At 33.9% G+C, this 23,361-nt stretch overlaps 4 protein-coding genes and 3 pseudogenes across 6 annotated transcripts; 3 read left to right on the top strand and 4 right to left on the bottom strand.

Moving 5' to 3' along the window:
• Window positions 1–1,380: 1,380 nt before the first annotated feature.
• Window positions 1,381–3,953, bottom strand: LOC106339128 (lysine-specific demethylase JMJ18-like). The gene is made up of 6 exons (XM_013777937.1): window positions 3,921–3,953; window positions 3,357–3,407; window positions 3,199–3,276; window positions 2,454–3,104; window positions 1,530–2,373; window positions 1,381–1,459 (listed from the first exon to the last, which is right to left on the bottom strand). The coding sequence occupies exons 1-6, from the start codon at window positions 3,951–3,953 to the stop codon at window positions 1,443–1,445; spliced, it is 1,674 nt and encodes a 557-aa protein (XP_013633391.1). The 3' UTR covers window positions 1,381–1,442.
• A 3,157-nt stretch (window positions 3,954–7,110) lies between these two features.
• LOC106339543 lies at window positions 7,111–8,242 on the top strand. The gene is made up of 2 exons (XM_013778370.1): window positions 7,111–7,409; window positions 7,681–8,242. The coding sequence occupies exons 1-2, from the start codon at window positions 7,195–7,197 to the stop codon at window positions 8,057–8,059; spliced, it is 594 nt and encodes a 197-aa protein (XP_013633824.1). The 5' UTR covers window positions 7,111–7,194; the 3' UTR covers window positions 8,060–8,242.
• Window positions 8,243–8,916: 674 nt separating this feature from the next.
• LOC106341221 (calcium-dependent protein kinase 25) lies at window positions 8,917–11,662 on the top strand. Of its 3 annotated transcripts, XM_013780030.1 has the most exons (8): window positions 8,917–9,060; window positions 9,233–10,094; window positions 10,187–10,330; window positions 10,405–10,557; window positions 10,631–10,746; window positions 10,822–10,992; window positions 11,108–11,279; window positions 11,423–11,662. In XM_013780030.1, the coding sequence occupies exons 2-7, from the start codon at window positions 9,245–9,247 to the stop codon at window positions 11,228–11,230; spliced, it is 1,557 nt and encodes a 518-aa protein (XP_013635484.1). In that variant the 5' UTR covers window positions 8,917–9,060; window positions 9,233–9,244; the 3' UTR covers window positions 11,231–11,279; window positions 11,423–11,662. The 3 variants fall into 3 exon arrangements, with proteins under 3 accessions (XP_013635484.1, XP_013635485.1, XP_013635483.1); XM_013780031.1 differs by having other exon boundaries at window positions 8,917–10,094; window positions 11,429–11,662; XM_013780029.1 differs by having other exon boundaries at window positions 8,917–10,094.
• A 664-nt stretch (window positions 11,663–12,326) lies between these two features.
• On the bottom strand, window positions 12,327–13,597 carry LOC106341222 (F-box protein At2g14710-like). The gene has a single exon (XM_013780033.1). The coding sequence runs from the start codon at window positions 13,594–13,596 to the stop codon at window positions 12,448–12,450; it is 1,149 nt and encodes a 382-aa protein (XP_013635487.1). The 5' UTR covers window position 13,597; the 3' UTR covers window positions 12,327–12,447.
• Window positions 13,598–14,653: 1,056 nt separating this feature from the next.
• LOC106339127 lies at window positions 14,654–15,879 on the top strand (annotated as a pseudogene).
• Window positions 15,880–17,394: 1,515 nt separating this feature from the next.
• Window positions 17,395–18,734, bottom strand: LOC106339126 (annotated as a pseudogene).
• Window positions 18,735–20,319: 1,585 nt separating this feature from the next.
• LOC106341078 lies at window positions 20,320–21,501 on the bottom strand (annotated as a pseudogene).
• Between the last annotated feature and the right edge of the window lie 1,860 nt (window positions 21,502–23,361).

Genomic DNA, 23,361 nt, shown 5'->3' with positions numbered 1-23,361 from the left:
CTAACTTAAATCAACCTTAAATAAAGCTATTTTATTTCATATCTTAATTTCTATCTTGTTAAGTTCATTTTAAGCACAAATCCTTCTCCCCCTTTATTCACATTCAAATGAACAGTTGGAAACCATGTTCATTATGTTAGACTCTTCTAATGTAGGTGTATTAAGAGGGTAGCACTTGCACCCACAAAAATTTTCAAATTCTTGGTAATATACCAAAATGTTAGCTATTCTTTCATATTTGAAATCACATTTTAACCTCAATTTCTATATTTATGTGTAAATTGCACCCACTAAAACATTATGCTACATCCGCCACTGAACTTATTCACACACAACCAAAATAATATGATTTAAAACATTTTCAGCTTTTATATACATGTTTCGTTTAAAAGTTTAAAAATAATTTTATAGCATTTCTATACAGATTATATTAATAAATAAATTCAAATTTCACATCAGAAATTTAGACAAATGTTATCTAATGTATAACTCTGATTAGTATTAAATATTTTGAAAAAAAGTCTAATAACAAATTTAAACCGGCTTTACGTTTTGGATCCAAAATAATATCATAGTAAGATTTTTGTACTTAATTTTTTATTTATTGATTTAGTATGTCACATTTATTAAGAATATTTTATATGAAAAATAATTATTAGATAAATAACAAATCAAATTTAGAAGAACCAAATATTTATAGAATAATCAAATACTAATATCTAAAAACCAAAATCGAAATATTGCAATAAAAACTAATATCCAAAAAAATATTTCCATGTATTATATATGTAACACATCGTAATTCAATTTTATTTAACAAAATTACAGAAATTTTATGCATTTTTACCATATTTTTAAAATTATAGTTTTTAATTATGTTAATATAAAATGTAATTATTCATTGTCTGGAAGTAATGCACTTTGAAAATACAGATATTGATTTTGTTTTGTAATACTGGAATTGCATAAATTTGATTCATTCTTACCATATTTATAAAATATAATTAAATTTTTTTTTGTTTTTTTGGAAGTTTAATTAGTTATCTGTTTTTCTATTGATATAAAATTAAATGTAATTATACACGTAGCTCGTAGTTTTTATTTTATAACATTTTTTGTTGTTTCATATTAAAATAAATTTTAATATAGAATTATTTATTATTTTTGCTAATAATACTATTTGTTTTCATAATAAATTTTGTTTATTAGTATTTTATTTTACTCTGGAAATGAAAACCAAAATCTAAAAGCAACATTCAAGTTTTTAGCTAAAATCTACGTAATCAAAAACCAAAAACTAAATGCCAAAAACCAAAATGTCCCCAAAATGTCTTTCTCTGGTTAAGTTCAGGGAAGTGTTTGACATGAGGCAATCTTTCTCTTCCAACGAACCTCTCAGTTTCTAATTATGGTTCCAGTACTCGACTAGACCATGGTCCAGATCAAGAGCCTCCATAGCCTGTTAATAAATATCATTAGTTAAATAAGATAATATCATATAAGATCATTAGTTAAATAAGAAATATCACCTTCTTTAACCTTTGAAGCCCAAGTTTTTAGATCCTCTGCTTCGCCTTCCAACGCTCTAACCAACGATCTCAACTCATCTACGGTGTAACGAAGAAGTACAAACCGATCATTCCCTTCGCATGAACAAAGCTCGTTAGCGTGCTTAGTGCAAGCATACTCTCCAGGAGAGCATTTGTTGCAGCCAGATGCCGTGAGATGCAAGTCATAACAGCACTTAACGCATTCCCTCTCGCAGTTCGAATCAAAGTCCTTCTCCATCTTTATCAAATTGAAACCGCTTCCAAGAGCCTTAATCCTTCCTTCTTCCATACGTAACCGAGTCTCCACTGCCTTAGTAAGAGTCAGGTTCTTCCCGCAGAAGCTTCTCCATGCTAAGCTCTTTCCACTCTCTCCCCCACCACCTGACAAGGACCTAACAGCTTCGTAAGCTGCTCCAAGGAGAAGCTTGTCATGAGACACGGACGTTTTCTTATTCTCTTCACTTAATAACTCCACAGCATTTTGTCCATGAGATAACCAGTCAACCGTAGCGACGTTCACAGCTTCTGCACAGTTGAAACCGGAGTTGAAACCGGCGTGATACGCCCTAGGGAATGTGAGAACATACTCCCCTGCACGCTGAACCGCACGAAAAACCGGGACTCCCTCGTCTTTCAAAATCGAAGGTGAGAACTGAGTGACGAGTCCATGGAGTAGATCAGGTGTTTCCTCGAAAAGATCTGGTAAATGTTTCCTCATGGCCTTCTCTAGTGACGTTGCATGGGTTCCAGGAACTCCGTACCACACTTTTGGCTCACCAAAGTGATTATAGTTTATTGAGTATAAGTGATGGTCCTCCACATGCTGTCACATCAACACTATTATGTTAAACTAGTAAAAAAAAAAAAATATTAATTGTTCAGTTTTTTTTTTTTTTAATTTACCCAGCAAAAGGTTGAAAAACACATCCCAACATAGACCCATGGCACGAGAACGCCCGAGATATCTCCACGCTCGAATGACAGTAAAGAGCCCGAGAGACGAGGCAAGTTGTTAAGGTTCCAACCAGAAGTTTCTCCTCTCTCGAATCCACTTCCAAGAACCTTGTTCTCTAAGTCAGCTCCATAATATACCTCGACGTCATCGGTTGCTTGCTCTACAATCCTCCAGTACTCTCCTTCAGTCTCTTCAACCGACGGAGCGTTACCTTCTTTACTTTCGAAATAGGATTCCTTGAAACACCGAGCGTACTTCTCAAACTCCTCAAGAGTGAAGTCTGGGCCAGAGTTGAAACCAAATACCTCTTCTTCCTCGGGAGACGAAACCGAATCGGGAACGGAGCTAGGACGTCTCTTGGAGGAGGAACTTCGTTTCCGTTTTCTTACCTTAGGTTTCTTCTTCTGCTTCTGCTTCACAGGCCCTCTGTTCTGAAGCAGCTCCACGTTCTGAACCCGGGTGTGGAACTTTATACCCTCCCATATACTTTTCTCTCTAAGCCGAAAAGGAGGAGCCAAGGGTGGTACGATACGGCAAATACCATATGGTTCAGCTGAGGGACGTATTTTTTCTATGTAAGCAACTGTATCTTCAAACTCCTAAACACCCAAACGGTACAATAAAAAATGAGGATTGAGGAAGAAGAGAACTTACGATCAAAACATCAGAATACAAGATGGAGGACAAGCATACCTCTAATGAAGGGTAGAATACTGGAGCTTCAGCAATGTCTGGCCTCCGCGCTTTAGCTGGATCCCATCGAGCAAGAACCTACATATGTAATGAAAAATGTGATTTTATAAGCCGTTTTGGAGTAACATCAGATAGCAAGTAGAAAAGTTTGGTCTTACCTCTGGATGACGGGGACTATTAGGAGGTCCTACATTAGTGTCCTCCTTTCCCTGAAAAACATTAAAAGGAAAACTTTATTCATGAGAAAATCCAGGTCACCTATTGATTTATGAAAATATAAATGAACTAAAAATTAGGACTCATGGTGAAATATACAAACCATACTCTGTCCCAACAAAATTTGTGACGGATAAAATTATAAAAATCATCATTCCGAGTCCCAACAAAATTAGGACTCGGGATAAACTATTAAAGTCATATTCAGTCGGAACAAAAATCAGGATTCATGTTAGATTATAGAACTCATCATCATCGCGAACTGCTAAAAAAATTGGACTCAGAATAAACTATAAATATCATCGCGAATCCGAACAAAAATTAGGAATCACGATTAACATTGGTAAATCAACTTAAGCAATGGAGTGCCATTTTAGGCCTAATCTACATTCTCAATATTGTTAAATCAAGTATGTGATATAGAGTAAGATCTGTAGCGATAAGCAATAAATCAAATCGATAACACACGATTAATCGATAAATCACTTTTAAAGCGAAGAAGATACCTCTTTGATCCGAGATTCTGCTGCAAAAACCATTGAATTGAAATAAATCAATTCACTCCACAAAACCAGATGACCCCTATAAGAACTGAGAAATACAAAGAAGTTAGCAACCAAAGGGTCAAAGAACCCTAGCCCAATATCCAATTCCCCAAATAATATATCAGGGAATAATGAGACACATAGGCTTAGTATTCGTTATATAGATAAGGAAAACAAAAACCGAAGATTACATACCAATCACAATGACAACTCAATATTTTTTTTCCTCAATGGAGGCATAAAAGAAATTGAAAGGGCAGTCACAATAAAAATAAAAATAAACATAAAATGATTAGAAGAAGTATCACAATAACACATAAAAAAAGCTATAAATAATATCAAAAAAATTTAAAACCAACAAGAGAAATTAAACTAAATTAACCATTTAATTATTAGTGCTTACAAAATGACTTTGAAAAGAGATAAGTTCACCTAATGCCAGTTCTTATGAACAACCAGATGAAAAATCTGTTTTGGTTCACAAACTTTTAATGTTTAATATATATTACATCCGGTTCGAAATGATTTATGTTTTAGAAATAAATTATTCAAAACGTTTACTTTGAATACATTTTTTATTAGGTAATGATTCTAAATTGTGAACTTCGATGAATTAATTATGATTAACTATTTTCCATAATAATAGTCAGTCAAAAATTAATAAAAATAATTAATTTCATTGAACTTCTGTGTTTCAAAAAAAAAAAAGGAACTTCGATGAAATTATTTATGTTTACTAAATTTTGATTGACTATTATTATGGAAAATATGTTAATCATGAAAGTATATATATAATTAAAATTTAAGATATTTTCATAATAGTCGAACCAAAAAATTTGAACTAGTATTTGTGAGAACTCAAAAACATATGAGTATACATTATTCGAGTTCTAAACTATCCAAAACATGTATATTTTTATTATTATCTATCTTTTATACCCTAATTGTTTCAGATCCCATAAATTTTAGAGCTAGCTTTGATTGAGATGCGGGGTTCACCTTCTCAGATGAATGATTAATTCAGAAAATTTTAAAATAAACTTATCAAAAATTAAAATAAATAGAAATTAGACAGAGTTACAGAGACGAGAAAAAGAGAAAAAGATAAAAGGCAGTACAATATGTTGTAAGAAGACGAGGAAGTTGGAGAACAACCGCCAAACAAAACGCACACTGTTTTAACTGAAACACGTCAGTGGAAGGTGCCATCAGTCTTTTTCTTCTAATTGGTTCGGTTTGGTTAGAAATTTATACTGGTTTTGAGTTTTCTGAATTTTGAAAAGTAGACCCGAATTAGGATTATATTGTTTGATTGATTTGGTTTCAAAATTTTCGGTTTGGTTTGAATTTTTTTTTTAATTATTGTTAGGAAGTGAATAAAATATAAGTAATTTATTTTAATCTAAACGTAGTTTTGTATATATTTAATTTAATTTACAATTTTAATATATTATGGTTCGTTTGGTTTTATTATATTTATTTGACATTAAAATTTCAGGTCTAAGGTTACAAATTTCAGTTTTATTTTCGATAAATGAATCCGGTTTGGCTCTCGGTCCAGGAAGTAGGAAGAATATTAAATCTTCCTTCTACACCCTAATGTTCTTACATCTTCCAATTTTTACTCCTAAGTTTAATACAATCAACAAGCACCTTTGCTCCGCCTTTTCAGAACAACTAAAACTCGACAACCACTTGATCTTTAAAAATAGATGTTGGCAAAATGGTGCATTTGCTCTGCTCGAATGAAAAGTGGATCAATCTTCATGGTTATTTATGTGTGTATCAAAATTGGATTTACGCGGAAAAAGAAAAAAACAACAGTTCTTCATGTTTTAGATCTTGACTCTCGATGTTCCTATCAGATGACTAATGCTTTTACAATTCAGTTTTATATAGAGAACTTTAACATATAGTATACTGAAAGGATGTGGAAAAAAACATTTATATGGAGAACTTGAATATAGAGAACATACAATAAGGATGTGGAAAACTTGAACAAAGAGAACTTGAACATATAGAGAACTTGAACATTTATATGGAGAACTTGAATAACGAGAACATACAATAATGTCATCTCCAACAATACACTAAAATTGACATCATCCCACCAAATTTGATGTAATGTGAATAGTTTACGCTAAATTTTGTGTAACACTATTCATCACACCAAATCTTTAAAATGTATATTTTATCATGTTTTATTTAATAATATAGTTAATTACTGTCAAATTTGTAATTAAACATTAATGTATTTTATTATTTGTATTTTTAATTTATTTCTACATAATTAAAAAACGATTTTTTTTTTCAAAATAAATCACTAAGTGACTATTATCATTTATCACTTACAAATAATAAAAATATAAATAATAATCTAAATGTGCAAAATAATTATTTATCAATTACAAATAATAAAAGATACAAAAATTTAAAACTAGAAACATAAATAATAAATAATATTACTTTTGGTGTATATAAAACAAAACTGTGAGCTACATGTATAATTACATTTTTTGGGTCAAATAATTACATTTAATTTTATATTGATAGAAAAATAGATAACTAATTAAACTTTCAAAAAAAAATTAATTATATTTTATAAATATGGTAAGAATGAATAAAATTTATGCAATTCCAGTATTACAAAACAAAATCAATATCTGTATTTTCAAAGTGCATTACTTCCAGACAATGAATAATTACATTTTATATTAACATAATTAAAAACTATAATTTTAAAAATATGGTAAAAATGCATAAAATTTCTGTAATTTTGTTAAATAAAATTGAATTACAATGTGTTACATATATAATACATGAAAATATTTTTTTGGATATTATTTTTTATGGCAATATTTTATTTTTGTGTTTTAGATATTAGTATTTGATTATTCTATAAATATTTGGTTCTTCTAAATTTTATTTGTTATTTATCTAATAATTATTTTTCATATAAATTATTGCTAATAAATGTGACATACTAAATCAATAAATCAAAAAATTAAGTACAAAAATCTTACTATGATATTATTTTGGATCCAAACAAATGATAAATACAAAAATTGTTAAAATGTGGTAAATCGTGACATCGTGTGTAATTAGAAAAACTTGTTGGGTAAGTCGGTTTGACGAACACAACAAGGTCGTGATTATAAATAAATAAAAAAAACACACCTGAGGCGCTGTAATGAGAGGAAGAATCCAGAAACAAATATCGAATCGATAATTAGGTATGGGTTGGGTGTGGAGAGACGACGATTCATCCTCTTCTAACGCCGGTGGTAACGATGTCTCCAATCATCAATCACCCGGAGATCCCGCCGCCGACGTTAATTGCTCCACCTCCACGGTGGTTAGATCCAAGTGCAAGACGGAGGAGGTCGAGCCTGGAAAATTCGTCAGGAAGTGCGACAAAACCGAGGAGATCCTCCGCCACTGCTTCGGAAAGTAAGTGGTTTCTCATGAACACAGCCTTACTTTTAATCAGGCATTAGATGTCGGAATCACGAACTTGCGAAATTGTAGTCTCTATGTCGGAATATTACAATTGGACTTATTGGTTTGCTCTTGTGTTTTGTCTGAATATCCAAATAGATTTAAGTTTGCTAAAGGAGAGTGTATATTAGTAATGTAATGGTTTGTCTTTAAATTTTTCTGCTTTTGTTATGTCCTATATGATCACTAAACCGATTCTCCCTATGTTCTGTATTTGGTTCAGGCCCTCTGAAGTTGTTCAGTCCACCACAGAGCACACAGAAGAAGATCTCACAGACCAGATGGTACGTGGATCTTCTCTCCCAAACCAGTTCGAGGAGAATCCCCTAAACTTTCCAGGACTCCGCAGCGATCTAGACGACATCGAACGGCACTTCTTTACCGGAATTAAAGGTTTCTTCGAGGCAGCGGAAGAGATGAGAAGCAGCTTGTTTGATATCATGGGAGACCGAGACCATCACTCAACCACCGAGAGAGGGATACCCATCGAAGACCATCCGAAGATAGAGGAGCATCGCAGCAACGAAGAAAACGTCACGGCCACGAGACAGCCATTCTCCTCGGGAGATATTGATCTCTTGGGCTTGGCCAAGGACGTTTGAGAAATAGTCTCTCCTTCATCATCTCCTTGTTCTTTCTTTGCCATATAAAAAAATTATTAATTATGTAATGTGACTTTAGTAGAGAAACGTCTAATGTTAGCGGCATCCACGTTTTTTGCTTAGTGCTCATCTCTAATTCTATATCATTAATACTATGTTTTAATATGTTCGTCTATTTTAGTAGGGGTTATTGGTTGTTGTATTTTTATGGATTTGAAAATCCGAACTAAATCTAGTGTTATTGGTTAAAATATGTATTAAAATCATGTGTTATTGGTTTAATGATTCATAAATTCTATATCAAATCAAGTGTTATTCAATCGTACGGATTTACTAATATATTTGATTTTATGATAGATTTGAATGGATTTGCTTGGATTTTTCTGTTAAAAATATAAAGACTCAAATCCGAAGGAAAACCTTCAGATTTATATATTTTACTTGGATTTATAAATACTATATAGATTTATAAATCAATCAAAATATATAAACTAATAACACCTCCTTAATCTTACCAAAGTACCAACCAAGAACATATTATTACAATAAGTTATGTCTGAAAGTTTATATATTACTTGTCTTAGCCATATATATTTCATAGTTTTCATTAAATGGTAATAAATAAATTAAGTCAAAAGTAATGGTAATGAAGTGGAATTAAAGATTCGATATCTAACCTTACGTTTCTTGAAAGATTTGTTACCATTTTGTGGCATGAAGTAATATAGAAAAAAACAAAAAAAATAAATAATTTCAGAAATCGAAAGGACCGAACTGGTTAAACCGATGAATGCTGCAACAGTTAGACACACAACCTCTCAGAGTCGTATGTCATTAGATGTTTGTTAAGAAAGAGAATAATTTAATCGAGGCAAGAAAAAAAAGAAGAAGCCAAAAACCCTAATAAAAATTCAGTCACGACGTGAGCCCCAATTCCATTTTTCTCAATCGTCTTCCCCTTCTCATCATCAACCCTCATTTTCTTCAACGTTACTGCATTTGTGAGAATCTAGATCTCTGGGAGATTTGTCTGTATGATTGTTCAAGGAAGTGGTTATGGTGGTGTTTTAGACAGGGGAGATCTGTGTCTGTATACAGGATCAGATTAGGGTTATTTTCTCTTGCGTGAAACGGAAGGAAACGACTCTTATCTTTTTTTTTGCGTTTCCTTAGGTTTTGTAGAAGATGGGGAATGTATGTATTCATATGGTCAACAATTGTGTGGATACGAAATCAAACACATGGGTTCGTCCCACAGATCTCATCATGGATCATCCAGTGAAGCCGCAGCTCCCAGACAAGCCTCCTCAACAGATGCTGATGCACAAAGATGATGATAAACCCAAGCTTGAGACTAGTGGAGAAGACCCCAAGTCACTTGAAGAGAGTGATTCTCATCAGGAACAAGAAGGAAGCACGAGTGAAGAAGAGGAAGAGAGGAAGAAGCGAGCGGCGAGGATAGCGTGTGGGAACAGCAAGAGAAAACCTCACAACGTGAAGAGACTTATGAGCGCAGGGTTGCAAGCAGAGTCGGTGCTGAAGACAAAGACAGGGCATTTGAAGGAATACTATAACTTGGGGAGCAAGTTAGGTCACGGGCAGTTCGGGACGACGTTTGTGTGTACAGAGAAAGGAACGGGGAAGGAGTACGCGTGCAAGTCGATACCAAAGAGGAAGCTGGAGAACGAAGAAGACGTGGAGGACGTGAGAAGAGAGATTGAGATAATGAAACATTTGTTAGGTCAGCCTAACGTGATCTCCATCAAAGGAGCTTATGAAGACGCGGTGGCTGTTCACATGGTGATGGAGCTGTGCAGAGGAGGTGAGCTGTTTGATAGGATAGTAGAGAGAGGGCATTACTCCGAGAGAAAAGCTGCTCATCTGGCTAAGGTCATACTTGGTGTGGTCCAGACTTGTCATTCTTTAGGTGTGATGCATAGAGATCTTAAACCTGAGAACTTTCTGTTCGTCGATGATCAAGAGGATTCGCCTCTTAAGGCTATTGACTTCGGGTTATCTATGTTCGTCAAGCCTGGTATGTGTTCCTTACAAAACATCTTTGTTCTGTTTTGCTCTGTTTTACTCTGTTCTGCTCTGTTTTCATGAGATGTATGTTGTTGTCTGAAGGAGAAAACTTCTCTGATGTGGTTGGGAGTCCATACTACATTGCACCTGAAATTCTGAACAAGGACTATGGTCCTGAAGCAGATATTTGGAGCGCCGGTGTGATGATTTATGTGCTACTCTCTGGCTCAGCTCCTTTTTGGGGAGGTAAGAGTGTTACTCTAACCACAAACTTTTTTATTTTTTGGAGGTGTTCTTATATGTGATATTAAACTAAACAGAAACGGAAGAAGAAATCTTCAATGAGGTTCTGGAGGGTGAGCTTGATTTGTCATCAGATCCTTGGCCACAAGTCTCTGAAAGCGCGAAAGATTTGATCAGAAAGATGCTTGAAAGAGACCCTAAAAAAAGACTCACTGCTCAACAAGTGTTGAGTAAGTCATTAGAATCATGAAACTACAAAGCTTAAGTAGATATGAAACTTAATCTTGGTTCTTTTTTTTCCAGGCCACCCATGGATTAGAGATGAAGGAAATGCACCAGATACACCGCTTGACGCAACTGTGTTGAATCGCTTGAGGAAGTTTTCAGAAACAGACAAGCTCAAGAAGATAGCTTTAAAGGTGTAATTAAAAGATTTTGTTTTTATTTTTGGATGGTTTTGATTATTAGATGTCTGATTTGTGTTTCACTTGCAGGTGATTGTGGAAAGGCTTTCTGAAGAAGAGATTCACAGTCTTAGAGCAACCTTCAAGACTATAGACAGTGAGAAGAGCGGGAGAGTAACTTATAAAGAACTCAAAAACGTTCTTGAAAGATTCAACACAAATCTTGACAACTCTGACATCAGTGGTCTTATGCAAACGCCAGTAAGCAAAACAATATTGTCTCATTACATATATTTTACTGATCAGAATATATTTATGAGTTGCATCATAGATGTTGTTCTTAGACATGGATGAATCTTCTTGTGATCACTTTTAGATGAATGAGCATTTGGAAGACACTGTAGACTACGAGGAATTCATAGCGGCGGTTGTAAGACTTAAAGAATTAAAAGACGAGGAAGCAAATGATCGTTTAGATTCGTCAACAAAAGTGTTATGAAGTTGTCTGAAGAAGTGTAATGAGTAATCAAACACTGATGATGATGAATGTAAGTAAAATGTTGTGCATTCACTCATTTTCACATTCTTAACTTGTAGCCTCTTTAATCTAATGTTAGCACTGTTATATAACTGTTTCTCTAATGATAAGATCTCTAGCGTTTTAAATACTTCAAAACTAACAACTGTTTAGATTTAGACTTGTAGGAAGTTACAAAAGGGCTGCAACAAATTGAAACAGGAGGGGCAGGACAAGGAGAAGAGGGACACAAAGAGGCCACAAGAAAGAAAGTTGATGGATGGAAAGGCAAATAACTTTGTAGGTTCTTTTTTCTTTTGTTTATTATATGTTTTCAAAAAGTTTAGAGCAAAAAATAAAAGATGTGTTTGTATATATATAAAAGTTGTTGTAGAAGAGATAAGGAGACACAACTTAAACTCAGGTGATGTTGATGCTTTCAATACTTCTTAGACTATATTGCCTGTGCCTTGAGTGTAGCCTTTACTTTAAAGATGTCATCTCAAAACATCTATATGTTGATAATGTCACTCTTTCTGCTGCTATTTGATAGTTTAGTGAAGCATGATCCGACTTCTTTTCTTGTTTTACACAAAATTTTACTGAAAGTTGATATATGAATTTAAAGTACAGTTTGATTATTCATATACCTAGCTGGGTAGTTTGTTTCAGAAGAAAATTCTTACATAAGAGTATGCTGTCTGATAAAATATGCGTGCATGCTGTGACTTGTAACTAAAAAAATCAAAGTTACTGCGGATCAAGAAGTCAAAATGTAATAAAATCTAAACTCACATTCTTGTTGCTCTATTTTCTAGTCAACCTGTATAAACCTCAAAAACTTAAAAACTTGCTCCATTATGGAATTATCAGTTATGAAAATATTGACTGTGTTAATTTGGTTATCAAATGTGGCATATTTATCAAGGGAGCCTAATCATCAAGTAAAGTACTACTAATTTTGAATTATATTACTAGACCATGCACAAAGTGAAAGCCAACAAATATACTTCCGGACCGAAGCCAGAACTACTAGATCAATAAAACTGATCCGCATCAAATGCTTGAACTAGCTTCATCTAAGAAGACCTATAAGAATTTATTTCTCAAAACAAAAGAGAAGCAAAACCCAAAGGAAAATGAGCAAAATCTCTAGTTGCAACAAAAAAAAAAAGAAACAGGAAAACACGTTAAAAAAATTAAACTTGTAATTCTGCTTCATCTTTTTCTCGAGGAACCGGGACCAAGCTGGGAAAGTAAGTGCAATGAGAAGGCCAGGGATCAACCACAGAATCTAAGTGAACCTTGCTGATCAACTTGTTTTCCCCCAAAACATAAATCCAAGCCTGGCCATTTTCATCGCAAGAACACATGACAAGCCTTTTATCGTCGATGTAGTAACTTGGCTGCTGATCAGAGTAGGGTTCAGCCTGTACTAAACTCGGAAAGTGAGGGATTGAAAAAGTCATGAAACTCACCCAAACCACATCACTACCATCCTCAACGTTAACCTTGTTCTTGGTCACCCAAATCTCAACCTTCTTTGTTACATAACATTGCTTCAAAACCGAAAACCGATCTCCCTTAAAGACCCTAAGGACAAGCGCATCGCGAGAATGGCTCATACCACATCGTAGATAACAAAATGTGTAGAATCTTTCCTTTGAAAAATTGAATCTACCTAAAAGGTACAAGGGATCTGTCTCGTCAACATAAGCAATCCAAAACAAAGAGCCGTTCAATGATACACTCATATCAGAATGTAAATTTTTTCTACGTCCTTTCTCTCTCTGATTACTATCACCGGAGTTAAAATTGGAGCGTTTCCACGTACCGAACGCAAAGTCATGGATTCTCCACTCGGTACAATTGGCCCAAATGGTCTTGTAAAGACTTACCTGATCACTTGTCCTATTACTACCATTATAACATATGCCTTCTAAGCTAAACCTAGGCTGGCGAATCCATGTACTTTGTTTCAACCACGGGTTCCAAACTGCGGCTCCATCATCCATGTTACATATCAAGAACTCGTCGCAATCAACCAATGTTGTAGGTATTTGACATTCTAAATCGGGAATATCACATGGCAACTCACGCACCACTATCTTGGGATCGATGCTTACCGAGTAAATCTTGGATTTGGTTTTTAGGATGAAGCGAAACGTTTCCTTGTGGTTGTTGATGAACCTCTTGTCATCCAAGATAACGTTCCACCGTTTGCAAACAACTCTCAAGCGGACAAGAGATTTTAGAGGGACACGAGAGAGTATCTCTTCAAGCAACTCCCATGGAAGCTGCTCCTCATGAGCCGCCTTCTTCTTTTGTTTTGTTTTGGTTAAATCCATTCTCCTTATTAGGGTTACAACAGAATGTTCGTGGAATATATATGATTGTTAGAGATATTCACATCTATTTGAAGAGTGTTGGAGATCTATTAATATCTTGGAAAAAAAGTTATTGTTTTGTTGCAATTTAAAAATTGATTTTTAATTTTGGTGTTTTCATGTACCGAATTTCATAAGAGTCTTTAACACAATTTAAATATTTTTTCAAACAATTAGGGTTGAGATTTTAAGCACCATAAACGATTTATTAAAATCTACTATAAATGAATAGTTTTTTGTAATTTTATATTTTCTATATTTTTAAACCAATAAGATTTTCAGAAAAACAATTAATGTTCTTGACAAAAATTACATTAAAAATATAAAATATGTATCTTTTTGAAACAAAAATTTTCTCTAGAATATGAATCTTTTAGGAACGGAGGAAGTATTATATTTAAAAGTTTATTTTTTATATAAATTAACCCTTAAAATTTTGAGAACTTACTGCTAATATTTGATTTGACTATACCTAAAAAATCGACTTTGCTACTAATTTGGTTGAGTCAATAAATGTATGGAATTAAAAATGAAAGTTAGGGGATTTAATGTATTTTCAAACAAATATTTTTTTTGCCAAAATTTGAAAACTGAGAATTATTTTAGATTTTTTCCCTTTGATAATGTGTGTGGCTATGATTGTTCCGTGAAGCATAATCCGACATCTTTTCTGGTTAGCAACTCTTACTGATAGCTAAACTATGAACTTGAAGTTACAGTTTAATAATTCCCTGCCAAACTGAGCTAGCTGAATTGTTTGTTTAATGCAAAATAACTTACATCGCACATATATATGATTAATACACTGCCTTACATCAAAGCTATTTCGTGTCAAGAAGTCAAAACATAATTTAAGAAAAACCTAACTCAAAACATAATTTAAGGAAGTTGGAGAACGAAGAAGACGTGGAGGACGTGAGAAGAGAGATTGAGATAATGAAACATTTGTTAGGTCAGCCTAATGTGATCTCCATCAAAGGAGCTTATATGAAGACGCGGTGGCTGTAAGGCTTTTCACATGGTGATGGAGCTTTTAAGAGGAGGTGAGCTGTTTGATAGGATAGTGGAGAGAGGGCATTACTCTCAGAGAAAAGCTGCTCATCTGGCTAAGGTCATACTTGGTGTAGTCCAGACTTGTCATTCTTTAGGTGTGATGCATAGAGATCTTAAACCTGAGAACTTTCTATTTGTTGATGATCAAGAGGATTCGCCTCTTAAGGCTATTGATTTCCGGTTCTGGAGGGTGAGCTCGATTTGTCATCAGATCCTTGGCCACAAGTCTCCGAAAGCGCGAAAGATTTGATCAGAAAGATGCTTGAAAGAGACCCTAAACAAAGACTTACTGCTCAACAAGTGTTGAGTAAGTCATTAGAATCATGAAACTACATAGTTTAAGTAGATATGGAATTTAATCTTGGTTCTTTTTTTCCAGGCCATCCATGGATTAGAGATGAAGGAAATGCACCAGATACACACCGCTTGACGCAACTTTGTTGAGTCGCTTGAAGAAGTTTTCAGAAACAGACAAGCTCAAGAAAATAGCTTTACAGGTATAATTATAAGATTTTTTTTTTCTGGATGGTTTTGATTATTAGATGTCTGATTTCTGTTTCACTTGCAGGTGATTGTGGAAAGGCTTTCCGAAGAAAAGATTCACAGTCTTAGAGAAACCTTCAAGACTATAGACAGCGAGAAGAGTAGGAGAGTAACTTATAAAGAACTCAAAAGCATTCTTGAAAGTTTTGACACAAATCTTGACAACTCTGACATCAGCGGTCTTATGCAAACGCCAGTAAGCAAACACTATGGTCTCATTATATATTTACTGATCAGAATATATTTATGTGTTTGCATCATTGATGTTCTTACACATGGATGAATCTTCTTGTGAATACTTTTAGATGAATGAGCATTTAAAAGACACAGTAGACTACGAGGAGTTCATAGCGGCGATTGTAAGACTTAAAGAATTACAAGACGAGGAAGCAAATGATCGTTTAGATTCATCAACAAAAGTGTAATGAAGTTGTCTGAAGAAGTGTAATGAGTAATCAAAACTGATGATGATGATATGTAAGTGAATGTGATGCATTCACTCATTTTTCACATTCTTAACATGTAGCCTCTTTAATCTAATGTTAACTGTTATAAAACTGTCTCCCTAATAATGATAAGATCTCTAATGTTTTCAATACTTCAAAACTAATATTTGTTTAGATTTAGACTTGTAGGAAGTTACAAAAGGGCTGCAACAAATTGAAATAGGAGGGACAGAACAAGGAGAAGAGGGACACAAAGAGGGCACAAGAAAAAATGTTGATGGATGGAAAGACCAATAACTGTGTAGGTTCTTTTTTCTTTTGTTCATGATATGTTCTAAAAAAGTTTAGAGCAAAAAAATAATAAGCTGTGTTTGTATATATATAAAAGTTGTTGTAGAAGGGATAAGGAAACACAACTTAAACTCAGGTGATGTGATGCTTTCAATACTTCTAGACTATATTGCATGTGCCTTTTATAGTTTGGTGAAGCATGATCCGACTTCTTTTCTGGTTTTATACAAAATTTTACAGAAATTTGGAATATGAATTTAAAGTACAGTTTGATTATTCATATACCTAGCCAGATGACCTAGCTGGATAGTTTTTTTAAAAGAAATTTCTATCATAAGAGTATTAAATTGATGATAAACTGCCGTCTGGTATATAAATATGCGTGCATGTTGTAACTTGTAACTAAATTTAAAGCTACTGCGGGTCAAGAAAGTAAATGCAAGAACTAACTCACATAGTAAAGCACATAGTGCACCAGAGAATATCTCTACAAAGATATGTGTTATTACTAGTATTCTTTTAAAGCAAACTTACAAGTATCTCTTTAAACCAAACTCGAACAACATCAAAACCCTTCTTGACTTGCTCCTCTAGCCTCACACGTCCTAAGATCGAATACAAGATCTCTAGAACCTCTACCCCTTAGCGAACTCCACTCTTATGCTAAGAATACAATTCTCTCGACAACCCTAATCCACAGGTCGAGTGTGACTAAATATACAATACAGTCAAGCCGGTTATCCACGCCTATCTACCCAAATATGGCAAGTTCCCTAAAACCTCTCCAAAGTCTTTTAAAAAACTTCCATCGTGAGATCTCCCTTCTCCAAGGTGAATCTCTTTAAGCTTGCTCCCCAAGATATCTTCGAACTTAGCCTTGATCCACAATTCATTCTTCAAGTTACAATCTTCATCTTGACTTGTTCATCCGCACGTACACTTCTCTGTTACAGGCTCTGCTCCATTCGCTGTTGTACTTACGTTCTGATGCAGACGTCCATCTGATCTTTGCATCTACAAAGAAGTCAAAATGTAGCATTCATTCTTGTTGCTCTTTTTTCTTGTCAAGCGTTATAAACCGTAAGCACATCAAAACTTACTCCATATTATGTATCAGTTATCAAAGTATTGATTGTGTAAATGTGGTTGTCAAGTGTTGCATTTTTATGAAGGGGCATTAATCATCAAGTGAAGTAATACTAATTTTAAAATATATTAAAATAGACCCTACACAAAGTGAAAGGCAACAAATATACTTCAAGACCGAAGTCAGAACTACTAGACAGTAATACTGATCCCATCAAACGCTTACTTCCTCTAACAAAATATAAAAAGAATTTATTTCTCCCAAATAAAAACCAAAAGGAAAATGAGTAAAATCTCTAGTTGCAACAAGAAGAAACAAGATAACACACTTTAAATAAAATTAAACTTGTAAATCTGCTTTATCTATTTGACCTCGAGGAACCGGGACCAAGCTGGGAAAATAAGTGCAATGCAAAGGCCAAGGTCCAACCACTGAATCTATTCGGACTTTGTTGATCAACCTGTTTTCCCCAAAAACATAAATCCAAGCCTGACCAGTTTCATCACAAGAACACACGACAAGCCTTTTATCGTCAATGAAGTAACTTGGCTGCTGAGAGTAGAGATTGGTCGGTACTAAACTCGGAAAGCTAGGAATTGACAGTCTTATGAAGTTCACCCAAACCACATCACGGCTATCCTCAACATTAACCTTGTTCTTGGTCACCCAAATCTCAGTCTTCTTTGTTACATTGCATTGCTTTAACAACGAAAACCGATCTCCCTTAAAGATCCTCAGGACAAGTGCATCGCGAAGATGGCTCATCCCACATGGTAGATCACAGAATCTAGAGAATCTGTCCTTCGAAAAATTGAAGTTACTAAGGCTGTACAAAGAATGAAGAAAAGTAATCCAAAACAAAGAGCCGTTCAAGAATACACCAATTTCAGAATGTATAGTTGGATGTGGTTTTTCGCTCTTTTTACTATCATTGGATTTTACGTTAGTTTTTTTTCCACGTACCGAACGCAAAGTCATGGACTCTCCACTCTTTATAATGGATGTTTTTCAAAACCAACCCACAATTTCTAGTTAAATACAAAACCAACTTTTTTTTTTATCATTACTATTCATCAATAAAATTTTCATATTATCTCTATGTTTTTGAATTATTCACAAAATTGCCATTTTTATTTAATTTTTTATTAATTTCGAAATTAACATAAAACCAAATACACCCTAACAATTTCTTCTTATTTACAAAAATGTCATCATCATCAATTTTTCCAACCACCATGAACCACCATTTTCGAGCTCTAAAATATGCCTTCGAGGCGAGAGCTAGGATGGCCAATCCATGCACTTTGTTTCAACCACGGGTTCCAAACAACGGCTCCTTGATCCATGTTACATATCAAAAACTCATCGCAGTCAACCAATTTTGTAGTTTTTTGATATTCTAAAGCGAGAGTATCCCATGGTAACTCACGAACCACTATCTTGGGATCGATGCTTACCGAGTAAATCTTGGTTTTGGTTTTTAGGATGAATCGAAACGTCTCCTTGTGGTTGTTGATGAACCTCTTGTCATCCAAGATAACGTTCCATCGTTTACAAACAACGCTCAAGCGGACAAGAGATTTAAGAGGGACACGAGAGAGTATCTCTTCAATCAACTCCCATGGAAGCTGCTCCTCATGCGCCTTCTTCTTCTTTTGTTTTGTTTTGGTTGAATCCATTGTCTATTTTCCTTGTTAGGGTTTCAACAGAATGTTCGTGCAATAAATATGATTGTTAGAGATGTATCAATTTGAGGAGTGTTGGAGATTTATTAATATCTTGGAGAAGTTATTGTTTTGGTTGCATTTTAAAAAATTGATTTTTAATTTTGGTGTTTTTTGTACCGAATTTCATAACAGAGTTTTAACACAATTTAAATGTTTTGTCAAACAATTAGGGTCGAGATTTTAAGCACCATAAACAATTATATTTAAAAGCCTATTTTCAAATAAATTGACTCTTAAAATATGGGGTATTCGATTCAAATGTTTCATTTGAGTATACCTAAAATTGGCTTTACTACTAATTCTAATGAGTCAATAAATGAATAGAATTTAAAATATATATATATATAAGCTAGGGATTTAATGTATTTTCAAACAAATATTTTTTCCCCAAATTTGAAAGCTAGAAATTTTTTTTAACTACAAAAGCTACGAATTATTTAGCATCGAACATATACTTAAAACCTTTCTCCGAATTCTGTGAGTATTAAATCATTTCTTACATCAAACATATACTTAAAACCTTGCTCCAATTCTGTAAGTATTAATTATAATAAATAATAGATTTTAACCTGCATATTCGTGCGGATATATTTTTTATTTTATAAATGTTTAACTTTGATATTATCATAAAAGTTTAAATACTTGATTTATATCTTAGTGTTATGTATTGTATAATTATTTAATCTTATTGTTTAGGTTTCTTATTACTTTATTAATATAGAAATTTTTATACATTTTACCTTTTTATTAATTGTTATTACATTTTCAAATTGTTATTAATTTGAAATAATCAAATAAAAAACATTCTTCAATATATGATTTTTGAAAATATATAGCTGTAGAAATAAAATGGTAACATATGTTAATAACTTTATTTGAATAAAAATATGACATGGTTAACAAATTTGAACATGTTTTAGTGGTAGATAATAATTTATCTAAATGAAAGCAATTAAAAAATAAATAGGTAAATTTACCAATTTAATATAATTTTATCATATTTAGTTTATATAATACTTCTATTTTAATATAAAATAATTATAAATTTATAAAAACAGAAATATTTTTTTTGTTTATAATAAAATTTAATTAATATAATTTTATACTGATATTATATTACTTAATTACGAAATTAATTAATGCATTATTGAATAAAAATATTTAAAAAGTTTAGTAGGATTGTTTTAGATATTTTCTCGACAGATTTTTGTTATAACTAAAAATAAAATTTAAACTTATAGATAAAATTAATTTATTATTAATATTCTTATTGATTATTATATCATATTAGGTAATTAATGAAATAGACCTAGTAAGACTTTTTAATGGTAAATAAAAATTATACTTCAGTTTTAATAGTGTTGATTGATTGTATAGTTAGATTGGTTATAGTGGTGTTAGTGGGGCCTAATAATCAAGAGTCCAAAATTATTTGTCTGAAACATATGAAAAGACAACAGGTTAAACTGAGCCTGTTAAACGCTTAAACTAACTTGCTCTAAAAACTCTGAAGAAAGTTATTTAATCGGGGGAAGAAACAAAACCATAAGAAAATGAGCAAAATCTCTAATTGCAACCAACAACAACAAAAGAAAACCCCGAGAACACACGTCAAATAAAATTAAACTTGTAATTCTGCTTCATCTTTTTGATCTCGAGGAACCGGGACCAAGCTGGGAAAGTAAGTGCAATGAGAAGGCCAAAATCCAACCACAGAATCTAACTGAACTTTGCTGATCAACTTATTTTCCCCCAAAACATAAATCCAAGCCTGGCCATTTTCATCGCAAGAACACACGACAAGCCGTTTATCGTCGATGAAGTAACTTGGCTGCCGATAATAGTAGGGTTCAGCCTGTACTAAACGGGGAATGTTAGGAATTAACAAAATCATGAAATTCATCCAAACCACATCATTACCGTCCTCAACATTAACCTTGTTCTTGGTCACCCAAATCTCAATCTTCTTTGTTACATGGCATTGCTTCAAAACCGAAAACCTATCTCCCTTAAAGACCCTAAGGACAAACGCATCGCGAGGATGGCTCATCCTACATGGTAGTGTACAAAATCTGGATGATCTTTCCTTTGAAAAATTGACCTTCACAAGGCAGTACAAGGGATCTGTCTTTTCAAGGTAAGCAATCCAAAACAAAGAGCCATTCAATGATACACCGATTTCATAATTAAACTTGTCGTCTTCCAGCGTTTTGGACGCAGAGTTATGCAATTTCCACTTTGTATTATTGTGCCAAACGGTCTTGTAAAGACTTGCATCATTTCTATTACTACCATTGTAACATATGCCTTGAAAGTAAAACCCATGTACTTTGTTAATCCATGTACTTTGTTTCAACCATGGGTTCCAAACTGCGGCTCATTCATCCATGGCACAGATCAAGAACTCATCGCTATCAATCACGTCTTTAGGTTTCTCAAATTCTAAACCGGGAATATCCAATGTTAACTCACGCACTACTATCTTAGGATCGATACTTACAGAATAGATGTTGGATTCGGTTCTTACGATGAATCGAAACGTCTCCTTGTGGTTGTTGATGAACCTCTTGTCATCCATGATAGAATTCCATCGTTTGCAAACAACTCTCAAGCGGACAAGAGATTTAGGAGAAACACGAGAGAGTATCTCTTCAATCAACTCCCTTGGAAGGTGCTCCTCATGTGCCGCCTTCTTTTGCTCTGTTTTGGCTGAGTCCATTATCTTAGGGTTTCATGCCAAATGATCCTCGTAAAATAAATCTATATATATATTGTTGTAAAATTAATAAAACAAGAGAGAGAGTGCTTGATGATTGTGACTTTCTTATTATTATTGTTGTATTATTCTTTTAGTGTATAGAGAAGAAACTTAAAAGGAAATATAAGCCTTTTTTATTTTTTATGTTGTTTTACATTTTCTAATCTTACAAAAGAGAGAGGGGAAAAGAGTATTTATAGTAAGAAATTTTAGGACACGTATCGTGGAAGAGATGACAATGACATTCCATTGATGGGCAAGTGTATTCCACGTGTAAGAAGGATGGATATTCATTATCTCTTAACACTTTCTCCTCATTATCCATCTTGTATTACGTAGTGACTCGTTAAAAACCTGGTCATGAAAAAACTCATTGGGACAAAAACCATGACAAGGGAAAAAGAGTACATTGTCGTAATCTACCCCTGAAAGTAGTGGACCTAGCATCGTCGTTACAGGTCACGCAAATGCCGCATTCCGATACCATAGACGTGTTTTCAAAATGTTGTAGACGGAAGAGCTTTGGTGAACAAGTCAACTGGATTGTTGCATGATCGTACATATTTGATGTCCACGTCTTTATTTTTCTCGAACTCCCTTATGTACGAGAAAAATCTTGGAGGGATGTGCTTTGTTCAGTCGCTCTTGATATAGCCTTCTTTAAGTTGAGCAACACAAGCTGAATTGTCTTCAAATATTTTCGTCGGCTCTTTCTCATTGACTATTCCGCTTGCTTCTTGTATGTGTTGACTCATTGATCGAAGCCACACACATTCTTGACATGCTTCGTGAAGCGCAATAGTTTCTGCATGATTTGAAGATGTCGCAACCAGAGTTTGTTTCTAGGACCGCCAAGAGATCGCGGTTCCACCAATCGTAAAAATATAGCCGGTTTGCGATCGAGCCTTATGAGGATCTGATAAGTATCCTGCATCCGCAAAACCAACCATACCAAACTCGGGTTTTCTAAAATAAATCAACCCTAAATCAACTGTACCTTGGAGATATGCTTTATTCCGTCCCAGTGCCTGCGAGTAGGAGCATAACTATATCTTGCTAGGAGGTTAGTAGCAAAGGCAATATCAGGTCTAATACAGTTTGCAAGATACAAAATCTCACCGATAGCACTCATATAATGTACTTCTGGACCTAATATATTTTCGTTATCTTCGCAGGGCCTAAAAGGGTCTCTCTCAACATCTAGAGTTCTACCAACCATTGGAGTACTCAAAGGAGTCGCTTTATCCATATAAAAGCGTTTCAATAACCTTTTCGTATAATTTGAATGATGCACAAATATTCCTTCTCGGAGATGCTCTATTTGGAGCCCAAGACAAAACTTTGTCTTGCCGAGATCTTTCATTTCGAACTCCTCTTTCATATGAGTTCCAATTATGTTCAGGTCATCTACATATACAGCAATGATCACAAAGCCAGATGACAATTTCTTTATAAAAACGCATGGACATATCGCATTATTCACATATCCTTTACTCAAAAGATATTCACTTAAGCGATTGTACCACATGCGTCCGGATTACTTTAATCCGTAAAGTGATCGCTGTAACTTGACCGAACAAATCTCCCTGGATTTTTCTTTTACTGCCCCTGGCATTTTCAATCCCTCAGGGAGTTTCATATATATATCGTTATCTAAGGATCCATACAAATATGCAGTCACAACGTCCATAAGATGTATTTCAAGATTTTTATATGCCGTTAGGCTCATCAAAAATCTAAACGTAATTGCATCCATTACCGGGGAATACGTTTCCTCAAAATCAATTCCCGGTCTCTGAGAAAAACCTTGGGCAACTAATC

This window comes from Brassica oleracea, chromosome C4 (assembly GCF_000695525.1).
Source record: "Brassica oleracea var. oleracea cultivar TO1000 chromosome C4, BOL, whole genome shotgun sequence".
Taxonomy (NCBI): domain Eukaryota; kingdom Viridiplantae; phylum Streptophyta; class Magnoliopsida; order Brassicales; family Brassicaceae; genus Brassica; species Brassica oleracea.
Note: the sequence above shows the minus strand (reverse complement) of the source record. Positions and strands in the feature narration are given on the sequence as shown.